The sequence below is a fragment of the Cariama cristata genome, unplaced genomic scaffold (genome assembly GCF_000690535.1).
Source record: "Cariama cristata isolate BGI_N322 unplaced genomic scaffold, ASM69053v1 scaffold10677, whole genome shotgun sequence".
NCBI lineage: Eukaryota > Metazoa > Chordata > Aves > Cariamiformes > Cariamidae > Cariama > Cariama cristata.
Window position 1 is genome coordinate 24,510 of NW_009628432.1, and position 10,975 is coordinate 35,484.

The 10,975-nt window shown below is 43.0% G+C and overlaps 1 protein-coding gene across 1 annotated transcript in view; it reads left to right on the forward strand.

Annotated features, from left to right (window-relative positions):
• B4GALT4 (UDP-Gal:betaGlcNAc beta 1,4- galactosyltransferase, polypeptide 4) overlaps positions 1-9,914 on the forward strand; it is a 17,681-nt gene extending 7,767 nt beyond the window's left edge. Inside the window, exons 3-6 of the mRNA XM_009704821.1 lie at positions 1,126-1,313; positions 6,261-6,383; positions 8,861-8,965; positions 9,504-9,914. Coding sequence (XP_009703123.1) covers positions 1,126-1,313; positions 6,261-6,383; positions 8,861-8,965; positions 9,504-9,645 — 558 coding nt within the window. The 3' untranslated portion in view covers positions 9,646-9,914. The remainder of the gene's footprint in view (positions 1-1,125; positions 1,314-6,260; positions 6,384-8,860; positions 8,966-9,503) is intronic.
• The last annotated feature ends 1,061 nt before the right edge of the window (positions 9,915-10,975 follow it).

Genomic DNA, 10,975 nt, shown 5'->3' on the forward strand with positions numbered 1-10,975 from the left:
TAACATTCTCTCAGTTCGGGGAGGCCAGCTTCTTTCTGATCTTCTAGTCTTTCAGTCCAGGCACCTTCTAGCAAATGACCTCTTTGTCTTGAAAATTGCCTTTTTTTATTCTTTCAAGTATATCAGATTCCTAGCTCTGGAAAATGACTGTCCTGTCAGTTTCTGGGAGTGCAGGGTTTGGCCCTCTGACTCCCAGGTGGGAACTTGAGGCAACTCACCGCCTTGTCCTCAGGAACAGAAAGCTTTCTGTAAGCTGGCAAGTGTATACTGCGCAGTAAAAAGTAAGTAGCAAGATAAGCACCCCTGTTGCTCCAGAGTGAACGGTGACATGGTAAGCTTACAAAACTGCCAGGTGTATGTATATGTATGTATAGCTCAGAGGTTAAAACTAATAAAAACAAACAATGAAGACTAGTCAAAGTCAAGTGAAGCTCTGTGCTGGGGGAGTCCCTGTGCAGCATAATAATTAAGTTATAGATAGGAGTTAAAAATGGAGACACCTGCTCTTGATTTCCCACTCTGCCACCTACTGTGTGATCTAAGGAAATACAGTGGAGTCCTTAAGCATTGCAGTCCTCTGAACTGAGTGGACAAGCATAAATCATCTGTGCAGGTGCTCTGACACTCTGACATCTGTAAACTAATTAATATGGGAGTAATGCGGTTTTTGAGGTTATTTGGTTGGTTGGTTTGGGCTTTTTTTTTTTCTTAAAAAAAAAAACAAAGTTCCATGAGCCTTACTGATACAGTTGTATGGAGTGCCAGTTTCTAAACTGTGTACTGGTACTCTTGTCATGTAGCCTGATGGTAACTCCAGAACGGGAGCAGCAATAGTAGTGAAATCATCATGGAGCATGCATACTTCTGGTGCTCTTATAGCCATAGGCTGTCCTGGCCCTGGCTGTGTTTGTTCATGACAAATAGAGACTGAAGAAACACTGCATCTTTGGCCACTCTGGTGCTGTATCCAGTGTTATGGGGCAGCTATTTGTGTAGTTACTGCTGTAAAGACTGTGACGCCTGAATACGGTTGTGAACTATGTGATCAGAACAAATGCCTGAGAGCAGTTCTGGTTCAAAAGGTTTGACACCTTCTTCAGAGGTTTTTTCCATTCTCTTCCACAGGCTGGCAGCACCAAATTTAATCGAGCTAAACTGCTGAATGTAGGATACCTAGAGGCCCTAAAAGAAGCGAACTGGGACTGTTTCATTTTCCATGATGTGGATCTGGTGCCAGAAAATGACTTTAACATTTACATGTGTGACAGACAACCAAAGCACCTTGTAGTTGGCAGGAACAATACTGGATACAGGTAGGAAACTAGGAATATGAAAAGAATACCAACTGAGAAATGCCATGTTACTGATAATGTTCCTCTTCTGGTGGAGCTGTATGCTGGTATCTACTCTTCCTCCTGACACCACATTTCTGGTGGTAACACTTTACCTTTCTGGAGCGCCTTCTGACAAGAGAACTGTAGACATCTCTGAAGTCATCCCCATGGTCACCTGCACAAATGATCAGTGGCTTTGTTCTGGTTTCTGGGGTGAGGCAGAGGGTGTTCTGAGAGGACAGCAATGTGCCAGAGGTTGTGCAAAGACCTTCTGTCAAAGCTAGAAATGCATTTGCAGTTTCCTGGTCCTGTGACTTGAGGGTGTGATCTTACTATAATAAAACTTGTCACTTACCTTTTGCTCTTGAAGAGGTAACATCTGATATTGAGAGCTCAAGTGTGAGAATTTGCCAAGGGACAGGGTTGCCCTTTAATTATTTGGCTGGACAGTGTCCAATACAGGATGATTCTGATTTTTAAATGGGTCTCCTAAGTGCCAGTGTGATGTAAATAATTTAAAGTGAAAAGTCAGGTTCAGTCCACCTCAGAGAAGAAAAGGCTCCTAAGCTTGGTGAATTTAATGACTAAAGTGTTTTCATTGAACTTTTTTCTTTCAGGATTCACCTCTTATGTCACTCTAAATATTAATTAGAAGTGGGCTTTTCAAAAGCTGATCTCAAAGTACTTTGAAGTAAAGCTCTGCTTCACTTCTGGATTTCCTTTGTTAAATACGTGAGAAAGAGGTGGGATGTGCAAATTCTTATACAGAATAATATTCACTTTCCAGTCATTTAATGAAAACTGGAACAAGCACATATGAACTAGGCTCGTGACAGGCTTTTGGAGCGTTCTGCCTTGCAGAGAGAATGCCAAGGGCTACAGGATGGTCAGTGCACCAAAGCAAAAGGAACAATGCTTTGGTTAGTTGACACGCGTGTAGAATCCAGGCTAATAACATGGCACAAAGCTTGAGGTGCTTTACTTAACCTCCTGTGCCTTAGTTACTGCAAGTGTTTTGCTTAGTTAAGCATGCAGATGGATTTTTGCTTTTACTAAGGGATCTTCTTACTATTAATTTCCTCAGGTTTCTTCTGTTGGTGGAAAGGAGTTGTTAGTTAAAGCCAAAGCTTAAAGCTGACCTATAAAGAGTACAGACAGAATGTTTTTGTTGTGAATACACTGCACCAGTATTCAGTAGGAGACTGGTGGTCTGAATTTGATTCGTACTTACTTTTCTGTGTCACTGTCTCTGTTTACACATCCATGAAGCGGGGATAATAATGCTGTACTTCCAAGGGAACTCCTGGGTACATCTGAAGGAATTCATATCCCGAGCTCAGCAATGATGCCTAAACTGAGCTGAGACCACAGGTTGAAGTCCCAGTTGAGTGACTTCAGTGTTTTGCTTAGGCCCAGGTGAGCATACTGAGACCTGTTGCTCAGATGAAGTTGAGAAAACTGAAGTTGTATGTGTTCTGCATTAACACAAAATAACCTGGGCAGGAGTGTGGGGTTTTTGTGGGTTTCCTGGGGGTTTTTGTTTGTTTTTCTTCCGGGGGGGTGTCTTCTATGGTGATACGGTACGTGATAATCTTAGCAGCCGTGCTCCTTTGGAGAGCAAGTACTTTAGTTACATAAACTACAGCTCAGTTTCAGATTCTTTAGAAAAAAGGTTTATTTATTAAAACTTTGAAGGTAAGGATGGGAAAACTTTATCTTAGTTAAGCTATTTCCTTGAGACCAGCACAACATCTTTTCCTAATGACTATTTCTATTATATGGTTTCTTCAGTCCAATTTTAAAAATCCCAAAGGAGCTGATATTCTCTTGTCCTCAGGGAGGAGGTGGTTGAACTCTGTTATAGAGGTGTGTTTTTGCAGATGATGTCATCTTGGAGCAAGATATGTCTGGGCCCTGCCTGAGGAGGGTTGAGTAGGCAGGACAGTCCTGGTTACAGCCCTGGCTCCTTCGGTGTCTACCTCTCCAGTGGTGTAAGGGAATTACGAGGTGCATAAGCAAGCAGTGGGGTGCATATATGGATGTGTGGGTGGGCAGTCAGTTCCCAAACCCTACCAGGCTGCTGGAATTGGGGGGATGTGGTACTGTTGGTGACTGGCAGTGCAGCCTGAAAGCATGGCTGGGGAGGGCTCTTCCCTGCTGTTGCTGTTTATGGGACCTCCTTGCTGTCCATTCCACTGGTTCACTGTGTTTCTCTAGAGCATCCGTAGCAGAAGTCTCAAGGTAGTAATGCATAATTAAAAGTTGATAGGGCCTCCCCTACCTCATGGTTGGTCTCCTCTAGGAGAAGAGATAAAGGAGGGAGAGCAAGGAAGGGTAAAAATTCCAGAGGTAGAAAAAAAACGAAGGTAGAGCATGAGAGACTGCATCTGTCTAGAACAATCCTTTTTTTGCATGTTTATGTAGATAACACCATCTTTTAGGAAGTATATGACAGTCCCAGCAAATGACAGTTGAAGCTTTTTTCAGATAACTGGAAGAAGCCTCACGTATGCAGGCCCTGGTTCTTGTGGAAGACTTTAATTGTCCTGGTATCTGCTGGAAGGGCAACACAACAGGGCACAAATAATCCAGGAGATTACTGAAGTGAATTGATGATAACTTCCTGACACAGGTGATCAGAGCTGATGATGGGAGGTGTTTTGCTGAACTTTACTTACAAACATGATGATTGGTGGAGGTTCCTGAGGACTGGAAGAAAAAAAAGTCACTTCTATTTTCAGGACAGGCAAGAAGGAGGATTTGAGGAACTACAGGCTGGTCAACCTCACCTTTTAATCCTTGGGAAGGTGATGAAGCAAATCTGTTCACAAGTCATGCCTGACCAACTTGATAGCCTCCTTTGATTTGACTGGCTTGGTGGACAAGGGATGAGTAGTGGATAGTGTTTATCTTGACTTAAGAAGGCTTTGGACACTGTCTCCCATAACATCCTCATTGGCAAAGTGATGAAGTATGGACTAATAACTGGACAGTGAGATGGACTGAAAACTGGCAGAACTGCTGGGCTCAAAGGGTTCTGATCAGTGGAGCAAAGTACAGCTAGAGGCCAGTCACTAGTGGTTTACTCCTGAGTTTGATACTGGGGCTGGTATTAGTATCTTCATTAGTAACCTGGATGATAGGGCAGATTGCACCCTCAGCAAGTTTTCAGAAGATAGAAATCTTGGAGGGGTGATTGATGTATCTGGGACTTTGTCGGGCTGGAGAATGTGGCCAACAGGAATCTAAAGAAGTTCAACAAAGGGAAATGCAGAGTCCTGCACCTGGAAAGGAGTAACTCCATGCACCTGTAGGTGCTGGAGCCCAACTGTCTGGAAAGCAGCCTTACAGAAAAGGATCTGAGCCAACAGCGTGCCCTCGTGACAAAGGCCAGTAGCATCTTGGGCTGCGTTAGGAGGGATGTCAGCAGGCTGAGGGAGGTGACCGTTCTCTTCTACTCAGCACCACTGAGATGATACCTGGAGTGCTGTGTCCTGAGTTCATGGTTCCCCAGTACAACAAAAACGTGGATATACTGGAGCGAGTCCAGAGAAGAGCCATGAAGAAGATTAAGGGACTGCAGCATCTGACATGTGAAGAGAGGCTGAGAGTGCTGGGACTGTTTAGCCTGGAGCAGAGAAGGCAGAGGGGGATCTTGTCAATGTGTATATACATCCCTGATGGAAGGGAGTAAAGTAGGTGGAGCCAGACCCTTCTTAGTGAAAGGCAAGAGGCAATGGGCACAAACTGAAACACAGAAAATTCCGTTTAAACGTACAAAAAAGCTTTTTTACTGTGAACGTGGTCAAATACTGGAACAGGCTGCCCAGAAAGGTTATGAGTCTCCATCCTTGGAGATGCTCAGAACCTGAATGGACGTGGTCCTCAGCAAATTGCTCAGAGCAGCATCTGCTAGAGCAGAGAGGTTGGACTCCTTGATCTCCAGAGGCCCCTTCAACCTCTGCAGTTCTCCTGTGGTACTATGACAGGAATAAAAATCACCCAGGAAAACTAGTCAGAGGGAGATTGTGTATGGTGTTTTTTTGATTATTTTTTTTTGTGTGTGTATTTTTAAGGTAAACCAGAAATAATAATAAGCATTGCACCTTTGCTTGTCTCGCATGTAAATTGCCATAATGGATATTTTCTAGCTCTGGCAATTTGTTAATCTCTTTAGATTCACATACCTCTAGAAATCAAAATGCAATCTGCAGCCATGTGCTCAGCACCTCTGAAGGTGGCAGTGGCAGTGTAGTACAGGCTGTGTTGTACTGCTTACCTTAAGGGCCAGGAAAGAGGAGAGTATCCCAAATAGCAATTGGCAAAATGGTATAAGATAAATAAGCACAGTATGTAAATTCCTTTTTAAAATAGATGCAGTTTCCACAACAAGGAAGGTAGAGATTAGAAATTAATCTCCTTTAGAGTTGAGCTCCAGTACATTGGGTTACTAAGTAACTTGCACTGTACCTTACCTTGAAATTGGTCCTGCAATATCCCATAGCACATGCCCCCTTGCTGTGATGTGATTTCATTCCAAGTTTTTCAGATTCAGCCCTAAGATGGTCAATGGCTTGCTATCATTATTGCAAATCTTCCGCTATATTAGTGAGTAGCTTTGTTCCTTTCTAATCGTCAGAGTCCTTCAGGTGAAGTGCCTTTTTGGCTGGCAAGGGGAATCATGTAAAGAGAGAGAAACTATTGAAGAAGCCTCCGTTCTCTTAGTTGGAGAGTTAACTTTTTCTGGCCTAAAGCAAATCACCATTTTTTTTGTGAAAAGAGGAAAAGAACAAGACCAACCTCATGGATTTGTGCACCCTTAACTCTGTGAAAGACAAGTCTAGATCCAGAGTTGCAGGGTGATATTTTCATTGTTGGTAGAATCTGACTTTTAATTCTTCGCACTCTTTTCTTGTGTGCTTCTAGGTTACGGTACCGGGGATATTTTGGAGGTGTAACTGCTCTAACAAGAGATCAGTTTTCCAAGGTGAATGGATTCTCTAACAACTACTGGGGTTGGGGTGGAGAAGATGATGACCTTCGAATCAGGTAAAAAATAAATAATAATAAAAAAAAAGTTAGAGGGAAATGGATGTGAGAGGTGGAGGAACTGGTTTTTAAAAAAATTAAATCTGTGTGACTCCACATCTAGCCTCCAAAGGTGGAACACTACATGAGCCTTCAATTCAAAACAGTATTGCAGTGGGGATTTGGAGTGCAAGATACAGCTGCTGGGAGGAGTTTCCTCTTTGCAAAGGTTAGGCGTGCCTGAGACCTGGTCCTCTTCCTGACAGCGTTGTTGGATGGGTGTGAGTCTTGTTAGTTCTGGGTTTTGCTGTGGTTTTTTTATTTGGTGGTTTGTTTTGGTTTTGTCTCAGCCACACAGTATTTGTGTTCTTGCTTGGAAATTGGTTATAACAGAAATAGTAAGATTGAAGTCTGGAGCGTAACTTACCAAAGAGACACAAACATATTCAGTTCCAATACTTTGCAAGAGTGTGAGAGTGGTTTGGGTTTGATGGGATTGGGTTTTTTGCATTCATTGACTACCATGATTTGCTCCAAGCAGGGTTTAGTTTGTCCGTGGGTGGTGATAGTGAGTAACTTGAATTTTAGAAATATATGTATATGCATATGCCCTTTGCTCTTGTTAAAACTAGTTTTGCAGATGTGGCTGTCAGAGTTGGAGAAACTTGTTAGTTTGAGAGGTTTAGTGGGACAAAGAAGTCAATAAAACTTTTATGTTGATCTTTTGTCCTTTGCCTAGGAAGAGGGGGGAGGGAGAACCAACAAAACAAACCAAACCCGCAGCCCCACAAGCTCTGCTGGCAGAGCATGTCAATTTGTAACTTGAGTATACTCCGTCATTCTTAAATGTTTAACCTTTTCAGTTGCTTAAATATGCAAACAAACATTTTGGGGACATGAAATTCATATCTCTGATGTTAAATAATTACACTGGTGAAATCGATTGTGTTAAAGTTAGGAACTTCCAAATGAAAGTTTTTCTCTGTGTCAGTTCAGTAGATCAGTCAGCTGTATCTCAAGAAATCTAAAAGGTTTACTGGAGACCTGGATTTCTGTCCCTTCTTAATCATAACTTTTTTTTTTCTCCCTACCCCTAGCTAGAGACACCACCTTCTTCTCTGTGACCTCTTGGGAGCTGGCTTTTATAGTGGTAGGGGATGGCTTGGTACCATCTTAATCCCCAGCTTCCTGAGAAGTGTCACAGTTAATGGGCAAACAAAGGTGATAGTGATGTTCTTTCAAGTGTTCCTGTGGGCAGCAGAGAACCAGCTGTGCAGCAGATCAGCAGGATTTACTGAGGGTCTCTATGACACTTGCAAGTGGTTGGAATCAAAAGTGATGCTTGCTTGTGCGTGGCACCTCAGAACTTCGCAGCTGTTGAGGTCTTAGTGTGGAAACCAAATCGTACAACCCTGAGTGCACGCTGGACTTGGCTCATGCTTTTCCTCAGGTGGATCTTGGACTGGGTGGGTGACAGAGTTTGCAGTGGGTAGGTAATGGTGGGTGGTTGTACCGAGAGACCCTTGCAGTCTTCCTCAGTGAAGACAGCAGATGGCAGCATCCCCTTCAGGAGCTTCAAGAACTCGGGGGTGGAGTGCCCTTAGGTCCTTCTGGTTTGCCTCTGTGCTAAACCTTCTGGTCTCTCTTGGGGCCCTGCCCAAGGTGTGCATCACAAAAACATTTTTCAAATCATTTGTTGTATTTGCTTGATGATTTACTGCTACAAACAGTTATTGGAAATCTGAAAGGGGCTCAGTTTCTTCAATTCTTGGTTTCCTATTGCTCTTTCAGCTGCTGCTGTGAGTAGGAAAGACCTGGGCTATTCCTTAATCTCCTTGTCATGAAGTTAACCCTTTCTGCTGACAGAGCAAAATTGTTGTCCTCCACAGATATGTTTAAGGCCAAAAGCTCCCATCAAGTGCTTGATGTCCGACACTTAAAACCATGCATGGGGCTTAGTGTTTCTGGCACTGTTCTCAGAAATAAATTTTTCTTCATGTGAACAAATAAAAATTTTGCAGCTGTCTGCCAACTATTAATAAAGAAAAGCTTTCTTTTTCTTAAGTGGAGAATTATCAAATATAGGGGCTTTATTGCAGGAGTTGAGATGAACTTATTGAAAACTGTGTGGAATCTTGCTACATGCCTCCTAGGTTAATACAGGGCATACAAGCTAGACCAGACAATACTAATTTAAATGTAGTCTGTTGTATAATGTGTGCTTAAAGCTCTACATGACCTGCATTGTAGGAGCTACCTGCTTCTGTTCAAAAGAAAGGGCTAGCTGCCACCCTAATGGACTTGTTCTCCAGAAACGCAACTCTGAGCCCCATTTCTCTGGCAAAATGGGTTGTGGAAGAGATGCAGATGAGTTTCCTACAGTTTTCTGTGCTTGCTTCCATGGCATCTACAAGAGATGAAGTCTCCAAATGTGTTTCTTTTCCTTAAGAGCTTGTTTATAGGTGATGTCTTGCTCATGGCACTATTGCTTCTTCCAGGGTTGAGATGCAGAAGATGAGGGTGGTAAGGCCGTCTGCTGATGTAGCTAGGTACACGATGATCTTCCACAAACGAGACCACGGTAATGAGGAGAATGGAGAGAGGTGAGTCAAAAATAGCATTCCACCTTACATTGCCTTGGTATGTGGCTAGGAGCGAGGCGCCTGGGGGCCAAGTTCTTTGCTCTAGGCCAAACAGGCCTTTTGTGGTACCCAGAGGCTCTGGGGGACACCCCTGTGATGCCACTGCTCACAGCTGGCAGCTGTTGTTCTGTACATCAGATCTGCCTAGAACTGACTGGGTGATGTTCCTTACAAAATTCCAAAGTTAGTTACATGGATGCAATTTGAGCACATGATTTCAGAGATTAAACCAAAGGACTTTTTTTTCCCCTATGTCTGATTGTCCATGCTGAGGACAGGAAAAGCATGGCTTTGTGTTCCCAGTAGATACAGAATGGCAGTAGCTCTGCCTCTGAGTTCACTGGTAGTGGGAAAGAGCTCAAAACTCCTCTGCTCAAAAATCCTCCTCCTTTGTCCTCAGGATGAAGCTTCTACGTCAAGTATCTAGAACATGGAAAACAGATGGGCTGAACTTCCTCTGCTATGCACGTCACTGAAGATTTTTCTCCTTTGTCCTCAGGATGAAGCTTCTACGTCAAGTATCTAGAACATGGAAAACAGATGGGCTGAACTCTTGTTCATATAAACTGCTCTCAGTGGAACATAACCCTTTATATGTCAACATCACCGTGGATTTCAGTGTGCAGCCCAAGATCTCATAAGGGCAAGCACCACACAGGTGATAGGAAATGGCAACAGAGCTCGTTTGTGGTTGCTGTACAGCAGCTGACTCCTGGCACTCTGAGAGAGTACTTCAGTAGCACAGAAGAAAGTTTTTCTTCACAGCATCGAATTGATTGGTTGAGAATTTCCTCTTGGGAGGACTGGAGATATGGACTTACCTGAGGGACAGGTCCTCGTGTTCTTCTATGCACTTTCTGCTGGGACATTTGCAAAAGTGTCCTTGTTTGGGCTGGTCCAGTGGAAGGACTTGAACTAAGTCTCCTGGAAAAAAAAAATTGTTCTTGGAACTATTCCTAAACTTCTTATTTGTTGTAGGGCGAAGGCTGCCTATCACTGCTAACAGTGCTGTGACTTCAAAAGAACAGGCCAGTCATTCCTCATTAAAAGCACAAGAATTCTTCACTAACTACAAACTTGCTGAGAAAAGCTAATTTTTTCCAGCCTGAGGGAAAAACTGCTGATGTGTGAGGGAAGGGCAGTAACATCATTGGGTGAGATGATGTTAAAAATCTCTCAATAAATACACTCCATTGAATCGAAAAGGCTCCCCTTGTCCTTCATAAGCTCAGCCGTCCTATGGCAAAATGAAAGTCTCATTTCTGCAGTAGGCTGCAGGTTGTATGTTATTCTGGAGAGAAGTGGAAGGAAATGCAGTGGCCAGCTACATCAGATGGAGAAATTCCTGTCTGTTTTTATTGCTTTGTGCCACACTGTTAGCAGAGTGCATATTTATATACATACCCAGGCCATTATTATTTGTGAGGCTTATTTTAGAAGACTGGTGAAAGGCTATGGATAACTAACTGTTCTATGGTACTACTGGATTTCTGCTAAAATCTTGATTAGAGCGCTTCTCTTTCCTTACTGTGTTACACCTAGCTGTCCTTACACCTGCTTGTTGGATATACATCCCTTGCGGGGAGATATGAAGCCAGGCTTGGGAGAGTTTATTTTAGGACACAATATATTACGAATTACATGACAAAAAGCAACTTCTGCTTACTGTAATGTTGAAGAATGATTCTCTAGCTGGTTGGCACATTATTCCAACTGTAGAGAAATTAAATAAGTTAAATAACTTAAATAAGTTCTTAGGTGGTGCAATAGATGCACCTTTTCAGTGAACAAACAGGGAATTTTAGTATCTATGAGTAAAAAGCAAAAATAGCCTGTGTCATGCTTGCAAAATAATTGGACCTGGTAGGCAGTGCTACTGACTAATTTTACAGAGAAAGAAAGATTACAGAAGGGGCAAGGTCTTGGGCAGACTGCATCAGTCTCACGGTCAGGTAAGTGTAAATGCATTCC